The sequence below is a fragment of the Somniosus microcephalus genome, chromosome 7 (genome assembly GCF_052327205.1).
Source record: "Somniosus microcephalus isolate GS21.2 chromosome 7, FLI_Smic_1.0, whole genome shotgun sequence".
Lineage (NCBI taxonomy): Eukaryota > Metazoa > Chordata > Chondrichthyes > Squaliformes > Somniosidae > Somniosus > Somniosus microcephalus.
In genome coordinates, this window is record NC_140993.1 from 71,665,531 (window position 1) to 71,686,112 (window position 20,582).

Genomic DNA, 20,582 nt, shown 5'->3' on the forward strand with positions numbered 1-20,582 from the left:
GGAGTAGGCCATTCAGCCCCTCGAGCCTGCTCTGCCATTCCATGAGGTCATGGCTGATCTGCGACCTAACTCCATCTACCCGCCTTTAGCCTATATCCCTTAATACACAAGAACGTAAGAAATAGGAGCAGGAGTAGGCCATTTGGCCCCTCGAGCCTGCTCCGCCATTCAATAGTATCATGGCTGATGATCTACCTCATCCATTTTCCTGCAATATTCCCATATCCCTTGATTCCCTTAATATCCAAAAATCTATCGATCTCTGTCTTAAATATACCCAATGACTGAGCCGCCACAGCCCTTTGGGGTAGAGAATTCCAAAGATTCACCACCCTCTGAGTGAAGAAATTTCTCCTCATCTCTGTCCTAAATGGCCGAACCCTTATTCTGAGACTGTGACCCCTGGTTCTAGACTCCCCAGCCAGGGGAAACAACCTCTCAGCATCTACCCTGTAAGAATCTTGTATGTTTCAATGAGATCACCTCTCATTCTTCTAAACTCCAGAGAATATAGACCGAGTCTACTCAATCTCTCCTCATAGGACAAACCCCCCATCCCAGGAATAAGTCAGGTGAACCTTGGTTGCACTCCCTCTATGGCAAGTATATCCTTCTTTAAGCAAGGAGACCAAAACTCTGCACAATACTCCAGATGTGGCCTCACCAGGGCCCTATATAATTGCAGTAGGACATATTTACTCTTCCTCTTGTAATAAAGGCCAACAAACCATTTGCTTTCTTAATTGCTTGCTGTACCGGCATGTTAAGTTTCAGTGATTCGTGTACAAGGACACCCAGGTGGTCCCTCTGAACACCAACATTTCCCAATCTCTCTCCATTTAAAAAATACTTCACTTTGGCAGGAAAAGTAGAAAAGCGAAGTACTTCACATTTCTCCACATTATATTCCATTTGCCATATTCTTGCCCACTCACTTAATCTGTCTATATCCTTGAAGCCTCTTTTTATGTTTCAATGAGGTCACCTCTCATTCTTCTGAACTTGAGAATATAGGCCTCATGTACTCAATCTCTCCTCATAGGATAAACCCTCCATCCCAGGAATTCAATACTTTTCCGCTTTTTCCCCCTTTTTTCTCTATCCCTCCCTGACCGCACTCTCCTGTTGGCATGCCTCCTTTCATCTCTCCTCTCTCGAATACTCTGCCCTCCCAAATCTCTACCCCAATTCTTCATTACTCTTCGGCCTTCCTACTGTCCTGCTGCCGTCCCAGGCTTGACTCCCTCTTCGATAAGCCTACAGCTTCCCTCTGTGCCTCTCTTGGCATCCTATGAAGGGCCCATCGAGGCACTCGCCGCTGCCTCCTTACGAGCAGCAACCCCAACTGTCCCATCCTACTCTCGCCGCCCAGCGCGGCAAATCTTCCCAATCTCTTCCCCACCCAATCTCTTCCCCATCCAACTCATCCCCTGCCAGCGCTGACCCTGTGAATGCTGGCAGTGGGGCAGCCATCACCGACCCTCTCCGCATCTCCCTCCAGAATGTCTGTTCACTTGCGAACAAGGCTCTTGCCATCCATGAGCTTATCGTGGATGAGTGCATCAACATCATGGCCCTGACGGAAACTTGGTTGAGGGGTGATGAGCCCTCGCCGCCTGGCTATATCTTCCACTACTTGCCCCACTCAGAGCACCCTGGTGGCGGTGTGGCTCTCATCACGAAATCACACTGCACTTGTGAAATTCCAACTGTCCAGCCTTTGGCCTTCCATTCACGATGACATTACTGCAGCTACCGATCTGCTCAACCACACCCTCGCCACCACCTTTGATGCCCTAGTCCCTATTAAAACAATTACTCTTTCTCACCCTGGTCGTTCCCCGGTACGGCCCTCGCTTCGCTCCCTTAAGTCCAAGGGGCGCAGACTTTAACGGATATGGTGGGCAACTGGTTTAGCCATTCACCGCCAGATTTGGTTGGACCAGATAATGCTTTATAAAGCATTATCTGGTCCTGCTCTCGTCTGCCAAAATTGGTCACTATTCCAGTATCATTCTGGAATGCAAAGATAAACCCCGGCGTCTATTCTGCACTAACCATCTTCTTAAACCCCTTTCCCCTGTCTCCTCCACCCTCGCCTCTGACAAGTGTGAGGAGCTCATGGACTTCTTTGCCTCTAAGATTGAGACCATCCGTTCAGCTCCCTCAGCCACTTTCCTTCCTTCCCCCAGCTCACTAAGTCAAACTTTCTCTGAGGTTCCCCCCTGCCCTAGCCCTGAACACTCATCTTTCTCCAGTTTCCCAATGACCTCCCTGTGCTCATCTTGTCTGAGACCCACTTTCTGCTCCCTCAACCCTATTCCCAGCAAACTGCTGACCACCCAACTTCCTTTTCTAGCTCCCATGTTAGCTGACATTGTTAATGATTCTCTCTCCTCGGGTACTGTCCCCCTCTCCCTCAAATCTGCTGTCATCACCCCTCTCAAAAAAAAAAAAACAAAAAAAAAAAACAACAACCCTTGACCCCTCTGTCCTTGCAAACTACCACCCCATCTCCAACCTTCCTTTCCTCTCAAGTCCTTGAACGTGTTGTCGCCTCCCAATTCCGTGCCCATCTTTCCCGCAATTCCATGTTTGAATCCCTCCAATCTGGTTTCCGCCCTTGCCACAGTACCGAACCGGCTCTCATCACAGTCACAAATTACATCCTTTTGTGACTGTGACAAAGGTAAACTATCCCTCCTCGTCCTTCTTGACTTGTCTGCAGCCTTTGACGCGGTTGACCACTCCATCCTTCTCCAACACCCCTCCACTGTGGTCCAGCTGGGTGGGTCTGCACGTGCCTGGTTCCATTCTTCACTATCTAATCGTAGCCAGAGAATCACCTGCAACGGCTTCTCTTATTTAATTCGTTCATGGGATGTGGGTGTCGCTGGCAAGGCTAGCATTTATTGCCCATCCCTAGTTGTCCTTGAGAAGGTGGTGGTGAGTTGCCTTCTTGAACCGCTGCAGTCCGTGTGGTGAAGGTACTCCCACTCATCCAGGCAAGTGGAGAGTATTCCATCACACTCCTGACTTGTGCCTTGTAGATGGTGGAAAGGCTTTGGGGAGTCAGGAGGTGAGACACTCTCCACAGAATACCCAGCCTCTGATCTGCATCTTGTTGCTACTGTATTTGTGGTTGGTCCAGTTAAGTTTCTGGTCAATGGTGACCCCCAGGATATTGCTGGTGGGGGATTCGGCGATGATAATGTCGTTGAATGTTAAGGGGCGGTGGTTGGACGCTCGCTTGTTGGGAATAGTCATTGCTTGGCACTTGTGAGGCGCAAATGTTACCTTCCACTTATCAGCCCAAGCCTGAATGTTGTCGAGGTCTTGCTGCATGCAGGCATGGACTGCTTCATGATCTGAGGAGTTGCGAATGGCACTGAACACTCTAGTCATCAGTGAACATCCCCACTTCTGACATTATGATGGAGGGAAGGTCATTGATGGAGCAGCAGAAGATGGTTGGCCTAGGACACTGCCCTGAGAAACTCCTGCAGCGATGTCCTGGGGCTGTGATGATTGACCTCCAGCCACCACAACCATCTTCCTTTTGTGGTAGGCATGACTCCAGCCAGTTTAGAGTTTTATCCCCGATTCCCATTGACTTCAGTTTTACTAGGGCTCCTTGAAGCTACACTCGGTCAAATGCTGCCTTGATGTCAAGGGCAGTCACTCTCGGCTCACCTGGAATTCAGCTCTTTTGTCCATGTTTGGACCAAGGCTGTAATGAGGTCTGGAGCCGAGTGGTCCTGGCGGAACCCAAACTGGGCATTGGTGAGTAAGTGCTGCTTGATAACACTGTCGACGACACCTTCCATCACTTTTTGCTGATGATTGAGAGTAGACTGATGGGGCGGTAATTGGCCGGATTGGATTTGTCCTGCTTTTTGTGGACAAGACCTACCTGGACAATTTTCCACATTGTTGAATAGATGCCGGTGTTATAGCTGTACTCGAACAGCTTGGCTAGAGGCGTGGCTAGTTCCAGAGCATAAGTCTTCAGCACAACAGCCGGGATGTTGTCGGGGCTCACAACCTTTGCTGTATCCAGTGCGCTCAGCCATTTCTTGTTATCACGTGGAGTGAATCGAATTGGCTGAAGACTGGCTTCTGTGGCGGTGGGAACCTCTGGAGGAGGCTGATATGGATCATCCACTCAGCACTTCTGGCTGAAGATGGTTGCAAACGTGTCAGCTTTGTCTTTTGTACTCGCATGTTGGACTCCACCATCATTGAGGATTGGGATATTCATGGAGCCTCCTCCTCCTGTTAGTTGTTTAATGGTCCACCACCATTCACGACTGGATGTGGCAGGACTGCAGAGCTTTGATATGATCTGTTGATTGTGGGATCGCTTAGCCCTGTCTATAGCATACTGCTTCTGCTTTTTAGCATGCATGTAATCTGCTTCCCCAGGTTGGCACTGCATTTTTAGGTATGCCAGGTGCTGTTCCTGGCATGCTCTTCTACACTCCTTATTGAACCAGGGTTAGTCCCATGGCTTGATGGTAATGGTAGAGTGAGGGAGGTTAGATTGTGGTGGAATACAATTCTGCTGCTGCTGATTGCCCACAGCACCTCATAGATGCCCTGTTTTGAGCTGCTAGATCTGTTCTGAATCTATCCCATTTAGCATGGTCAGAGTGCCACTCAGAACAATGGAGGATGTCCTCAGTGTGAAGACGGGATTTCATCTCCACAATGACTGTCCGCTGGTCACGTCTACCAATGTTGTCATGGACAGATGCATCTGCGACAGGTAGATTGGTGAGAATGAGATCAAGTACGTTTTTCCCCTCATGTTGGTTTCGCCACCTGTCGCAGGCCCAGACTGGCAGCTCTGTCCTTCAGGGCTCGGTCTGTAGTGTTGCAACTGAGCCACTCCTGGTGATGGACATTGAAATCCCCCACCCAAAGTACATTCTGTAACCCTTGTGACTCTCCATGCTTCTTCCAAGTGGTGTTCAATGTGGAGGAGTATTGATACATCAGCAGGAGGTATCCTTGCCCATGCTTGACCTGAAGCCATGAGACGTCATGGGGTCCGGAGTCAATGTTGAGGACTCCCAGGGCCACTCCTTGCTGACTGTATACCACTGTGCCGCTACCCCTGGTGGGACTGTCCTGCCGGTGGGACAGGACGTATCCAGGGATGGTGGTGGAGGAGTTTGGAACATTGACTGAAAGATATGATTCTGAGAGTATGACTGTCAGGCTGTTGCTTGACTAGCCTGTGGGACAGCTCTCCCAATTTTGGCAGACGTCCCCAGATGTTGGTGAGGAGGACTTTGCAGGGTCGACTGGGCTCTTCCTGTTCCTGCATCGTTACCTCTGGTGTCCCCCAAGGATCTATCCTTGGCCCCCTCCTATTTCTCGACATGTTGCCACTTGGCAACATCATCTGAAAACACAGCCTCAGTTTCCACATGTACGCTGATGACACCCAGCTCTACCTTACTATCACTTCTCTCGACCCCTCCACGGTCTTTAAATTGTCACACTTTGTCCAACATCCAGTTCTGGATGAGCAGAAATTTTCTCCAGTTAAATATTCGGAAGACCGAAGCCATTGTTTTCGCTCCCCGCCACAAACTCCGTTCCCTTGCCACTGACACTATCCCTCTCCCGAACATATTTCTGAGGCTGAACCACATTGTTTGCAACCTTGGTGTCATATTTGACCACGAAATGAGCTTCCGACCACGTATCCGCAGCCTAACTAAGGCCGCCTATTTCCACCTGCGTAACATCGCCCGTCTCCGCCCCGCCTCCGCTCATTCGCTGCTGAAACCCTCATCCATGCCTTTGTTACCTCTAGACTTGATTATTCCAATGCACCCCTGGCTGGCCTCCCACATTCTATCCTACATACACTTGAGGTGATCCAAAACTCGGGTGCCCGTGTCCTAACTCGCACCAAGTCATGTTTGCCCATCACCCCTGTGCTCTCGGACCTACATTGGCTCCTGGTTAATCAACACCTCGATTTAAAAATTCTCATTCTTGTTTTCAAATCCCTCCACGGCCTCGCCCATCCCTGTCTGTGTAATCTCCTCCAGCCTCACAACCCCTTCAAGATATCTGCGCTCCTCTAATTCTGTCCAACCGTTGGTGGCCATGCCTTCAGCTGCCAATGCCCTAAGCTCTGGAATTCCCTCCCTAAACCTCTCCATGTCTCTACCTCTCTTTCTTCCTTTAAGGCGCTCCTTAAAACATATCTCCTTCACCTGCCCTAATTTCATGTGGCTCGGTATCACTTTTTCTCTTAATACTCCTGTGAAGTGCCTTGGGACATTTTACTATGCTAAAGGCACTATATAAATGCAAGTTTTTGTTGTTTGCACCCTGCTCCCAACTTTAATTCCCACCTAGCTTTGTATCATCAGCAAACTTGGATATATTACAATAGCAAAATACTGCGGATGCTGGAAATCCAAAATAACAGAAAATGCTGGAAAAACTCAGCCCCTCATCCAAATCATTGATGTAGATTGTGAATAGCTGAGGCCCAAGCACTGATTCTTGCGGTACCCCACTAGTTACAGCCTGCCAACCCGAAAATGACCTGTTTATTCCTACTCTCTGTTGCCTGTCCATTAGCCATTCCATGCTAGTGTATTATCCCATGAGCCCTAATTTTGTTTAATAACCTCTTCCGTGGCACCTTATCGAATGCCTTCTGAAAATCCAAATACACCACATCCACTGGTTCCCCCTTATCTATGCTGCTAGTTACAACCTCAAAAAACTCTCAGAATCGTCAAACACGATTTCCCTTTTATAAATCAGTGTTGACTCTGCCGAACCCTGTTATTATTTTCTAAGTGCCCTGTTACCATGTCCTTCATAATAGATTCTAGCATTTTCTACTGATGTCCGGCTAATTGGTCTGTAGTTGCCTGTTTTCTCTTTTCCTCCTCTTCTTAAATAGTGGGGTTACATTTGCCACCTTCCAATCCGCAGGAACCGTTTTAGAATCAATGGAATTTTGGAAGATGACAACCAATGCATCCACTATCTCTATAGCCACCTCTCTTAATAGCCTAGGTCCTGGGGATTTATCGGCTTTCAGTCCCACTCATTTCTCTAGTATTTTTTTTTACGAATTAATTTCTTTTAATTCCTCATTCTTGCTCGACCCTTGGTTCTCCACTAATTCGTGGAGGTTTTTTTGCTGCATCTTCCGTGAAGTCAGATACAAAGTATTTGTTTAATTTTTCTGCCATTTCCCTATTCCCCATTATAATTTCTTCTGTCTCAGCCTGTAAGGGACCCACATTTACTTTCGCGAATCTTTTCTTTTTTACATACATATAGAAGCTTTTAAAGTCTGTTTTTATGTCTCTCGCTAATTTACTCTCATTCTATTTTCCCTTTCTTTATCAAAATCTTGGTCCTCCTTTGCTGAATTCTAAAATCCTCCAATCCTCAGGCTTATTGCTCTTTTTGGCAACATTATAAGCCTCTTCCTTTGATCTAATACTATCTTTAACTTCTCTTGTTAGCCTTGGTTGGACCACTTTTCTTGAGGTTTTTGTGCCTTGAAGGAATGTATATTTGTTGTAAATTATGCATGAGTTCTTTAAATGCTAGCCATTGCTTGTCCACTGTCATATATCTTTTAATGTAGTTTCCCAATCTACCATAGCCAACTCGCCCCTCATCTCTGCATAGTTTGCTTTGTTTAGATTCAAGACCCTAGTTTCTGATTTAACTAACTCACTTTCAAACTTTATATAGAATTCTATCATATTATGGTCACTGTTCCCTAAGGGCCCCTTTACTACAAGATTATTAATTAGCCTTTTCTCATTGCACAATGCTAGATCTAAAATAGCCTGGTCCCTAGTTGGTTCTAGAAAACTATTTTGTATACATTCCATGAATTCGTCCTCCACACTATAAATGCCAATTTGGTTTGCCCAGTCTATATGTAGATTGAAGTCCCACATGATTGCTGTATTTCCTTTATTACATGCGCCTCTAATTTCCTGATTCATACCCTGCCCTACATTACAACTACTGTTTGTGGGCCTATAAACAACTCCCACTATTGTTTTCTGTCCCTTGATGATCCTTAGCTCCACTCAAACTGATTCGACTTTATTTTCGGAGCTAAAATCCTTACTCTATTGTCTTTATCCTATCCTTTTATTATCGGGGCTACCTCTCCTCCTTTTCCAATTTGCTTATCTCTTCTAAAAGCTAAATATCCTGGAATATTTAGTTCCTAACCCTGGTCACTTTGCAACCACGTCTCCGTAATAATAATAATTCAACTTTATTGTCATTGTATAATGCACAAGTACATGAACAACGAAATGTGATCTTGCAAGCTCCCATGAGTCCAGTACAAATAACATTAACATTAAACGTAAATAGCACCGTCCTGGGAGAAGCAAAGCCGCTGCGTCTGTGCACGCCGCCATTCCATTTCCACCATTCCTCCTGTCCGACAATCTTCAGCCCAACGCCCGGGCCTGCTCACCAGCCGCCCCTCCCGGGGCTCCTTCCGTGACCTTCTCACCAACCGCCCCTCCTCGGGGCTCCTTCCGTGACCTTCTGCACCTGGTCTTCCCTGATGGTCACCCCTCCAGGTACTAACCAGGCCTGGCTCTGCTTAGCTTCCAAGCCTTGCCAGTGACCCTGTCCCTAGTCCCAGGAACAGGGCTATTAGATCAAACCTATTCATTTCTATCTCCGCTGTTAATTGATGTGTTTTGTTGTGAATGCTTCGCGCATTTGATATAGTGCATTTAGCTTTGACTTTTTTCTATCTTTTCCCTGATGTCACCTTAGTCACTGATGCCCGATTACCTTTGTTACTCTCTCTGTCCCTTCTTGACCCACTGTGCTTTTTACCCAAAACTCTGCTCTGCTCTAGAGCCTTGACATTTCTCTTGCTGCTTTTAAATTTACCCTTTCCTGAATTATCCCACCCTCCCTTCATTAGTTTAAAGCCCTGTCTACTGCCCTAGCTATTCGTTTCGCCAGGACACTGGTTCCAGCCGGTTTAAGTGGAGCCCGTCCCAACGGAACAGCTCCCTCTTTCCCCAGTATTGGTGCCAGTGCCCCATGAACTGAAACCCCTGCCTCCCACACCACTCTTTGAGCCGCACGTTTAACCTGCTAATCTGCTTATCCTTATGCCAATTGGCGCGTGGCTCAGGTAACAATCCAGAGATTATTACCTTTTGAGGTTCTGCTTTTTAATTTGGACCCCAACTCCTCAGACTCTCTCAGCAGAACCTTATTCCTAGTTGTACCAATGTCATAGGTTCCTACGTGGACCACGACAACTGGATCCTCCCCTTCGCACTCCAAGTTCTTCAGCCGCGAGGAGATGTCTTTAACCCTGGCAGCGGGCAGGCAACACAACTTTAGGAACTCCCGGTCGTGGCTGTAGAGAACAGTATCCCTCAGACTAAAATGTCCCCTACCATAACTACGTTCCCTTTCACTTCCCCCACTTGAATGGCCTTCTGCACCATGGCACCATGGTCAGCTTGCTCATCCATCCTGCAGGCTTTTCCCTCATACCTGTTGGATAAGGGCAAATGCCGAGGCTCCTCCATCACTTCCCCTGGGGTCTCCTTACCTGCCTGAGTTGCAGTCATACCCTCCTGCCCCTGACCACTAACCAGACCTGTACCACTACCTAACCTAACTGCCTCCTGGATCAAAGTGTCCAGGTAACTCTCACTCTGCCTGATGCCCTGCAATGTCTGCACCTCAGACTCCAGCTCAACAACTCTGAGCTGAAGTTCCTCAAGATGCAGGCACTTATTGTAAACGTGGTTGTCCGGGATCACAGTGCTCTCCACAGACTCCCACATGTTGCAGTTGAGGCACACCACCTGCACTGCCATCCTTATATGACTTTGTTCTATTTAATTAAATTTGTATTTAAATAACTTAGTTTAGTTTCTTGACTACTTAATTGATCTCGATTAAGTTATGGGCACTGAAATTAAATATCTATCTGTAACGCACGGCACTACAGTAGTGTAGGCAAAAAGCAGCATTTCCTTCCCCTTCTCCGAATTCCCACTCTTTTGAAATTCTCAAAGTGCACTCTGTTTAATTCCGCTCTGTGCTCTGGTTAACACAAAACTATCAATCTTCAATTTAAAATTAACAATTGATCTGGCATCAGTTGCCATCTGTGGAAGAGAGTTCTAAACTTCTACCACCCTTTGTGCGTAAAAGTGTTTCCTAATTTCACTCCTAATTTTTAGGCTATGCCCCATAGTCTTAGAATCCCCAACCAGTGGAAATAGTTTCTCTCTGTCTACTCTATCTGTTTGAAGTTTAGAAGAATGAGAGGTGATCTTTTTGAAGCATAAAAGATTCTGATGGGGCTTGACGGTAGATGCTGAGAGGATGTTTTCCCCCCGTTGGGGAATCTAGAACGAGGGGACATAGTCTCAGAATAAGGGGTCGCCCATTTAAGATGGAGATGAGGAGGAATTTCTTCTTTGAGGGTCGTGAATCTTTGGAATTCTTTACCCCAGAGAGCTGCGGAAGCTGAGTCATTGAATATATTCAAGGCTGAGATAGACAGATTTTTGAGCAACAGGGGAGTCCAGGGTTATGGGGAGCGGGCAGGAAAGTGAGAGTTGAGGCCAAAATCGCAACAGCCATGATCTCATTAAATGGCGGAGCAGGCTTGAGGGGCCGAATGGCCTGCTCCTATTTCTTATGTTCCCCTTAATATCCTGGAAACTTCGATCAGATCACCCCATAACCGCCTAAATTCTATGGAATACAACCCTAATTTGTGTAATCTCTCCTCGTAACTTAACCTTTGAAGTTCGGGTATCGTTCTGTAACTTTAATGGTGTAGCATGAACCATGTAGGAGCAACAATAATATACTGTAAATGTGTGTGATAGTATTCTTGTACTCTGTGTAGATTTATTTGAACATTGCACTGTTAAGCAGCTCTTGCATAATGTGTCATTAGCAGAGGGGTTCTTATTTTCTTTCCCCCAACTGAAAATGTAAGCTATTTCTGAACTGCCTTGGCCGTTTTGTGCATGGTTTTTCGTGACGCATTCTAATGTTGTGTTGACCTGTTCAGGTGCATGCCAAGTGGATCCTGGACACCGACGTGTTCAATGAGTGGATGAACGAAGAGGACTATGAAGTTGATGAAAACAGAAAACCTGTTAGCTACCGACAGCACATTCCTATCAGGACGGTAGCTGAAGAGGTAGAGCATGATATGACTGTTCTGATGTATTGCTGGAACTGTGCTTCAATCTATTTAACATATATAACGATAGGAAATGAAGGGCAGGTAGAACAGAAAGCTTTACTTTTTCTGAGGTTGGTCTCCTGTGTCTGAATCCATCATTCTTCACCTGAGATAACAGAGAAGGGACTTTTATACTCAGCTCATCGCCAATGTGGCTTTTAGCTGTTTCAGCTTGGCTTAATTTGTCTTGCCAATGTAACAGATATGGTAGCGTAGTGGTTGTGTGACTGGACTTCTAATCCAGAGAACGTGAGTTCATATACAGGAAACTTTGGTTTATCCGGAGGTTGTAAGATCGAGGTTTCCGGACAAACGGCAGAAATCAGCAGCCGTTTTGTTAGTTTTTTTTTCTTTGTTTAAAAAAATGCTAGGAGAAGAAAAAAAGTCAGTCTCTGGAAAGTCTCTCTGAAGCTGTTGCTAAGCTACAGAGACGCTTCCAAGGTACGGGCTGACTGTTTACAAGCTGTTGCTAAGCAACAGTGTTTGTTGTCAGATACGGAGATGAAAACCTCCGTATCCTTCAACATTAGCGCTGGTCTGTCCGGAAGTTTTCATAGATCGGCATCACGCCGGTGCCGGATATCGCGAAGTTTCCTGTACCACCATGGCAGTTGAGAATTTGAATTTACTTTATACATGAAGTAAATTCAAATTCTTTATGCATAAAAACCCAACTGGTTCACTAATGTCCTTCGGGAAGGAAACCTGCTGTCCTTACCTGGTGTGGTCAATGTGTGACTCCAGTCACACATCAATCTGATTAACTGTTAACTGCTGTCTTAAATGGCATAGCAAGCCACTCAGTTGTATCAGTACCATCACATGCAACTAAGGATGGGCAACAAATGCTGGCCTTCCCAGCTATGCCCACATCCCAGGAATGAATTGATTAAAAAAAATAAAAAAAAATTGGGTGCTATATTAGTGGTAGTTCTGTGCTTTAGTCCCATGTCCACTCGCAACTTGATTGAGACTCTGAAATTCATTTTGCAGACCTAGGAGACTTTCAGCTCACCAGTTTAGGCTGGATTTGAATCCAGCTCTCTGGTGTAAGACTAATATCTAACACACTGCAATTCGGTCCCGGTCTCATTCTTTGTCGATCTTTTGGAAGATTTATATTTTGATTCTCCGTTTTACTTTTCCATTGAGATTTGATGAAATCTTCAATATTTGTTTCAGTGGACTTTTACTCCTCTCCCCAGCTACTACTACTGTCCTGTTCTTCAGAGTTTCCTGTATATTTTGTCTGATTGCACTTCTGTGACCTGTCTTGGGACATGTTTGTATATTCACAGCACTATATAAATTCAAGTTTTTTTTTCAACTCCTGCATAGTGTGACAGATGGAAACTCATGCAGAGACTCCATCTGACCTTGGAAAACAGCTGTACCAAACTCCTTCCTCCAAGCCCCCTCCATCACCAAGCACCGATTTCTCATTCAGAAAAGTGCTCTGGGTGATAGTGTATTTCTGTTGGTTATTTTGTTCTTTTTTTTGAAAACAAATAAAATCTCAGCATCTTGCAGTATTAGTGTGACAACGAAAGTGAATCACCTTAGTCATAACCCTGGAAAGTGGAATGGGGAAAGATGAAAATTTTCCTATTGTAGTTCTGGTTTAGTGTTCGTTTTAGAGTTTTGCAGAAGTTGCTTTCCCCCCGCCCCCTTCTGTTATAAAGGCAGGCTTCATGCTGGTGGTGGGTGGTGGTGTCGGTAGCCTTCCAATGCTTCATCCCAGAAGCTAGTCTGTGGCAAGTATGAGTCTTGGCTTTTATGTCCCAAATGGGTCAATCGCTTGATGACACCAGTGCACTTTGCACTATGGGTCGCATAACCATTAGAAACCGGAACCCTGGCTGTTCCTTTCCTCTCCCCTTCTTGAGCCCATGGGGATTAAGAGCAATTGTAGTGCCTCAGCTGCTGCCCAAGTTGGGAAGGGCGATTTACTGCACACTGGGATTTGATTCGGCCCTCATTTACGTGCCTTTTGTCACCTGAAGACTTGACAATGTCCATGCTCTCCGGGCTGGGTTCCCACTCTCCACCCTTCTTAAACAACAGCTCATCCAAAACTCTGCAGCCTTTATCCTATCTTGCATCAAATCCTGCTCACCCAGTACCTATATGGTTACTGAGCTACATTGGCTTCCAGTCCTCCAATGCCTCAAATTTAAAATTTCTTCATGGTTCAATCCCTTCATGGCTAACTACATTCATGGCTGTGTCCCTTTTCTATCTCTGTAACCTTCTCCAGCTCTACGCCCTGGGAACTTTGCGTTCTTCCAATTTTGGCCTCTTGTGCATCCCCCACTCCCTTCACCCCACCACTAGCAGCTGTGCATTCAGTGCCTAGGCCCTAGACTTTGTAATTGCCTTCCTAAAACCAACCTTCCCTCCACCTCTCTACTCCTTTAACACCCTCCTTAAAACTCAGCTCTTTGGCCTAGTTTTTGCTCACCCCTCCTAATATCTCCTCCTTTGTCTTGGCATTGACTTTTTTGTCTGATTGCACTTCCATGAGGTGTCTCGGAACATTTTTTTATGTTAAAGGAGTTGTAGAAATGCAAGTTGTTGTAGTCGTGACAAATTTGGAACAGTTTTGCCTAACTGGAAGAACATAAGCATGGAGAGGAGGCTGTTAGCACATCATGCTTGCTCAGTCAACCCTCTGAATATCTCCTCTTTTGCCTCGGTGTCCATTTTTGTCTCTGCTTAATGAGGTGCCTTGGAATATTTTACTCCATGAAATTGCATAGAGTCTACACACAGGCCATTCGGCATTTATGCTCTACACGAGCCTCCTCCCACCCGTCATCATCTAAGCTGATCAGCATATAATTTTATTCCTTTTTCCCTCATGCTTATCTAGCTTCCTTTTTAAATACCTCTACGCTATTCACCTCAACTACTCCTTGTGGAAGCAAGTTACACATTCAAACCACTCTTGGAGCAAAGAAGTATCTCCTGAATTCCGTTTTGGATTTATTTGTGACTAACTTATATTTATGACCTTTTATTTTGGACTCATCCACAAGTGGAAACACTTTCTCTAAGTCTACCCTATCAAACTATCTCATTATGTGAAGACCTCTCGGGTCATCCCTCATCCTTCTTTTCTGGAGAAAAAAGCCCCAGCCTGTTCAGTCTTTCTTGATAGTTGTATTATCTCCATTCTGGTATTGTCTTTTTGAATCTTTTTTGCACCTTTTTGAATGCCCTGATATCCTTTTTATAATGGAGACTGGAACCGTGCACAAGTGTGGTCTTACCAAGGTCCGATATAAGTTTTTAACATAACTTCACTGCTTTTTAATCTCTTGAGAGATGAACCCCAGTTCTTGTTTCTTTATGACCATATTAACCTGTGTCTCTACTTTTAGTGATTTGTGTATCTGTACCCCATGATTCCTCTGCCCCTCTACCTCATTTAGACTTACGATCCAAGCAGTATGTGGCCTCTTTATTTTAAGTACCAAAATGTACCACCTCATACTTATCTATTGAAATTAATTGGCCAATTACATGGCCAGTCTGCAAGTTTATTCATGTCCCCATGTATTTTTTTGTCACATTCTTTTTTGTTAACTACACCCCCCACCCCCCCCCCAATTTCGTGTGTTGCGCAAATTTGAAGTTGTACTTTTGATTCTCGAGTCCAAATCGTTCATGTAAATTGTGAACAACAGTGGTATCGGCACCTGTATCTGTGGAACATCACTTCCTGCCTTTTTCCAGCTTAAGTGGCTAGTCTTAACCTCTACTTTCTGTTTTCTGTTAAGTAATCAGCTTGCTATCCATTCTGCTGACACTCTTCGCTCTGACCGTAGCCATGAATCTGCTATGCGGCAACGTTCCCTCTAAGCTGTGCGGCCGTGTAATCAATGTTAAACTTTGCGCGTGTATGAAAATGTTAATGGGCCGCACACCCCAAAGAAAAATTGGGGGGAGCGTTGCTATGTGGTACCTCACAGAAGACCTTTTGAAATCCAAATATATCCGCTACTTTACCCTTGTCAACTCTTTGTTACTTTAAAGAATTCACTCAGGTTGGTCAAGCATGACGCACTCTCTTCTGCAAACCGTGCTGACTACTCTTGCGTTTTTAGTTTCTAGATGTTTTTCAATTGCGTCTTTGAGCAAAGTTTCTATTCTCTTTCTTGCCTCCAATGTTAAGCTAACTGGTCTATAGTGCCCTGGACTTGTTCCATCTCCCTTTTTTAAATATAGGAATTACATTAGCTGTCCACCAAATGTCTGGCACTATTCCCTTCTCCAATGAATTTTGAATTTATGTAATGGTGCCTCTGCTATCTTCCCTAATTTCTATTAATATGTGGACATCTGAGCCAGGTGTTTTATTCTCTCCAAGGTTGATTTGTTTATCAATTATCTCCCTCTTCCCCCTTTCTATCTTAAATGTCACTATCTTTTTTGATCTGTTCTAATGTCATGTCCACAAGGTTGGCAAATTATGTATAACGTCGATAAGTGCAGTGTTATGCATGTGTGCAGGGCAAATGCAGCCTTCAGGGAAAAGCATTAAAGAAGGTGGAGATAGCAAGAGATTTGGGCATTTTAGTGCACATATCTCTAAATGTACATGCGCAGTGCTGTGAAGCAGTAGCTAAAGCAAATCGGGTGTTGTGTATCCATAGGATAATTGAGTGCAAGACAAAGCATACTATTTTGTCCTTGTACAATACCCTGGTCAGGCTTCACTTGGAATACTGTGTCCAGTTTTGGTGGTCTAACATGGGTGATACTGAGGTGTTGGAAAGGGTGCAGAGGCGGGCCACTAGACCAATTACCAGTTTAAAGCATCTTGGTTATCAAGGTAGGCTAAAAGAGTTGGGACTCTACATTTCAGAAGCATAGACTTACGGGGGATCTGATTGTGGTTGGACCTGTTTCTGGCTGGGGCAGAGATCATCTCTTACAGAAGGTAGGTACTGCAGGGCATTTGGGGCTAGTGTGATCTCCTGGACTAGTTTCGATCGTCTAGATGGGTCGGAGAGGAATTTCCCAGATTCCGCACCCACTTCCCCCAAATTGACCTGGGTCTTTTATCTAGTTTTTTGCCTCTCGGGAGATCACATGGTTTTGGGTGGGGTGGAGTGTATCACAATTATGTGGGACAGGCTTGATGGACCTGCCTGTCATTGTTCGTATGTTAGTCTCCCTGGTAATTACTGAGGCAAAGTAACTCGTTAGTATTTCTGCCATTTTGTTGTCATTACCTCTTGAGTTTATCTTGATCATCCTTTCGTGGCCCTATCCCTGTCCTGGTTTTTCTTCTGTTCATGTGTCTGTAGAATCCTTATTTATTTATTTTTATATTCCATGGTAATTAAATTTTGTAGTTCCCCTTTGCGTTCCTAATTTTTTTTAAACTTATTTCCTGAACTCTTGTATTCCTTTTTGTCATCCTCTTAATTGTCTATGTACTATGTTAAAGATGCTATATAAATGAACGTTATGTTTGGCTTCGTACTACACCAGGCAATGCCTATGAATGCAAAGCCTTTAGGCGTGCCTTTTTATTTTCTGTTTAGTCAATTTTATGGGTTTTGATTTGTGGGGCACTGGCACCAGTACTGGGCTAAGAGGGAGCTGTTCCGTTTGGGTGGGCTTCACTTGAACCATGCTGGGGCTAGACTCCTGGCGAATCGAATAACTAGGGCTGCAGAGAGAGCTTAAAACTAAATAGTGGGGGGGAGGGTCCAGGTGAGCAGGAATTTAAAAAGTAATTGAGAAATGAAAAAGCAATACAGCAGGATAGAGATGGGGGAAATAATAACCAGAGTGTGACAGGAAGGGGCAGAATGTTTAAAAATAAGAGTGCAACAGAAAGTGGGGCCAAAACAAGGAGAAATGGTAAAAAGATAAAGTTAAAAGCTCGACCTGAATGCACGCAGCATTTGTTACAAGATAGATGAGGCACAAATGGGTATTATCTGATCGCCATTACAGAGACGTGGTTGCAAGGTGACCTGGGCTGGGAACTGAATATTCCAGGGTATTTGACAATTCAGAAGAATAGACAGAAAGGAAAGGGAGGTGGGGTGGCTTTGTTCGTAAAGGATGGAATCAGTGCAGTGGTGAGAAGTGATACTAGCGCAGAAGATCAAGATGTAGAATCGGTTTGGATGGAGATAAAAAATGAGGGGAATAAGTCTCTGGTGGGCATAGTCTGCAGGCCCCTGAACAGTAGCAATGCTGTTGGACAGAGTATAAATCAACAAATAATGGAGGCCTGTTTATATAAAAAAAAGTACGGTGATTTTAATTTCCATATTGATTGGACAAATCAAATTGGCCATGATCGCCTTGAGGAGGAGTTCATAGAGTGCATCCGGGATGGTTTCCCAGAACAGGAGGCTATATTGGATCTGGTACTGTGCAATGAGACAGAATTAATAAATGATCTCATAGTAAAGGATCCTCTAGGAAAGAGTGATCATAGCATGGTTGAATTTCAAATTCAGTTGGAGGGTGAGAAAGTTGTATCCCAAACCAGTGTCCTGATCTTAAACAAAGGCAATTATAATGACCTGAGGGCAGAACCGGCTAAAGTGGACTGGAAAAACAAATTAAAGGGTAAGAAAGTTGAAATGCAGTGGCGGACTTTTAAGGACATATTTTATAACTCACAACAAAAATATATTCCAGTGAGAGATTTTAAGAGAAGGGAGCACCATCCGTGGCTAACTAAGGAAGTAAAGGATTGTATCAAATTGAAAACGAAGGCATACAATGTTGCCAAGATTGGTGGGAGACCAGAGGATTGGGAAATTTTTGAAAACCAGCAAAGGATGACTAAAAAAAAATGAATTATGAGTAAGCTGGCAAGAAACATTAAAAGAGATAGCAAGAGCTTCTACAAGTATATAAAAAGGAAGAGGGTAGCTAAAGTAAATGTTGGTCCCTTCGAGGATGAGACTGGGGAATTAATAATGGGGAACGGGGAAATGGCAGAGACTCTGAACAAATATTTTTTAAGTGTCTTCACGGTAGAAGACACTAACACCATCTCAATAATGGATAATCAAGGGGCCACAGGGAGGGGGAACTAAAGATAATCACATCGCTAAGGAAAAAGTACTTCGTAAAATAATGGTACTAAAAGACGACAAGTCCCCTGGACCAGATGGCCTTCATCCCAGGGTCTTAAAAGAAGTGGCTGCAGAGATATTGAATGCATTTGTTGCAATATACCAAAATTCCCTGGACTCTGGAGAGGTCCCAGCGGATTGGAAAACCGTAAATGTAGCACCCCTATTTAAGAAAGGAGGGAGACAGAAAGCGGGAAACTATAGACCAGTTGGCCTAACATCTGTCATTGGGAAAATGCTGCAGTCCTTCATTAAGGAGCAGTAGCAGGGCATTTGGAAAATCATAATGCAGTCAAGTAGAGTTAGCATGGTTTTTTGAAAGGGAAATCATGTTTAACAAATTTGCTGGAGTTCTTTGATGTAACGAGCAGGGTGGACAAAGGTGAGCCAGTGGATGTGGTGTAATTGGATTTCCAGAAGGCATTTGATAAGGTGCCACAAAGGGTTACTGCATAAGATAAGAGCTCATGGAATTGGGGGTAATATATTAGCATGGATGGAGAATTGGCTAACTAACAGAAAGCAGAGAGTCAGGATAAATGGGTCATTTTCCGGTTGGCAAACGGTAACTAGTGGGGTGCCACAGGGATCAGTGCTGGGGCCTCGACTATTTACAATCTACATTAATGACTTGGATGAAGGGATTGAGTGTAATGTAGCCAAGTTTGCGAATGATACAAAGATGGGTGGGAAAGCAAGTTGTGCAGAGGACTCAAATAATCTACAAAGGAATATAGACAGGCTAAGTGAGTGGGCAAACATTTGGCAGATGGAGTATAATGTGGGAAAGTGCAAGGTTATCCACTTAGGCAGGAAAAATAAAAAAGCAAATTATTATTTAAATGGAGAGAGATTACAAAATGCTACAGTTCAGAGGGACCTGGGGGTCCTTGTGCATAAAACGCAAAGTTAGCATGCAGGTACAGCAAGTAATCAGGAAGGCAAATGGAATGTTGGCCTTTATTTCAAGGGGGTTGGAGTATACAAGCAGGGAAGTCCTGCTACAACTGTACGGGGTATTGGTGAGACTACACCTTGAGTACTGCGTACAGTTTTGATCTCCTTATTTAAGAATGATTTACTTGCATTGGAAGCAGGTCCGAGCCGATTCACACGGTTAATTCCAGAGAGGAGGGGGTTGACTTATGAGGGAAGGCTGGGCCTATACTCACTGGAATTTAGAAGAATGAGAGGTGACCTTATTGAAACATATAAGATACTGAAGGGGCCCGATAAGGTAGATGCAGAGGATGTTTCCCCTTGTGGGGGAATCTAGAAAACGTGGTATGGCGGGGGCGGGGGTGTTATTAAATACATTGAAGGTGGAGATAGACAGATTTTTACAAGATAAGGAAGTGAAGGGTTATGGGGAGCGGGTAGGGAAGTGGCTTTGAGCCCAAGGTCAGCTATGATCTTGTTGAATGGCGGAGCAGGCTCGAGGGGCTAAGTGGCCTATTCCTGCTCCTGCTTCTTATGTTCTTATCCCCTCCGCTGATTCCGAGCTATGTTCCAGTTACCCAGGTGCGGGTTGATTTCTGGTACCTCACCCAAGCAACATCAGTTATGCATGAGTCTTGACTGTTGGCAGGCTATCCAAGCATAGGATAATGGCTGAGTTGGAGCTTGTTACTGCCATAAATAGTTGCATCCAGCAGGCGTTACTGATTGGGAGTGGGAACACCCACCCTGCCAGTGTTTGCCACCCTACCCCAACTTGAGGGTATTGAATGGTTTCTATCTTCTCCTTGGCCGAGTCCACTTAACTCGGCATAGACCAGGTATTGAACCTTGAACTTGACTTGTGTGTTTGACCAAATGGCTTGGCCATCTGTGGAGCAACTAGTAGATTTTTAACAACAATGTTGAACCTAACACTCCTCTGATCAAAAGTTGTAATTGATTAAATGTACTTGCAGAACCTCAGCCAAGCTTATCCTACTGTCTCCCATGGTGCCTCCTAGTCAGGGAAAGTGATGGACACCTTCCTCCTCTACCCACCCCCTCACATCAACATTTAGTGCACATTCTCCTTGGACTGACAAAATTTAATCGCTGCTGCTATGTTTCTATTAGTTTAGCAGTTAAACCAGCCATAGGGAGCTTTGGCAACTGTAAATTAAAATAAATCTCCCCTCCCTGTGGAGAACCAGCTGGCTTTTCCTTGGCACCAGCAAGATCGTGAATTTGCTGAGTGGGGA

The 20,582-nt window shown here is 44.8% G+C and overlaps 1 protein-coding gene across 9 annotated transcripts in view; it reads left to right on the plus strand.

The window, feature by feature from the left end:
• The window catches only part of LOC147114715 (SWI/SNF complex subunit SMARCC1-like), a 256,482-nt gene that overhangs the window by 67,005 nt on the left and 168,895 nt on the right, over positions 1-20,582 (plus strand). For 8 of the 9 annotated variants that reach the window (XR_015078977.1, XM_085992582.1, XM_085992581.1 and 5 more), the window contains exon 9: positions 11,093-11,224. Coding sequence is in view for 8 of the 9 variants with exons in the window: in XM_085992582.1 (XP_085848708.1) it covers positions 11,093-11,224 (132 nt within the window). In the remaining variant the exon portion in view is untranslated. Of the gene's footprint in view, positions 1-4,650; positions 4,769-11,092; positions 11,225-20,582 lie in introns of those variants that run through there. The other variant, XM_085992588.1, reaches the window with a different exon arrangement.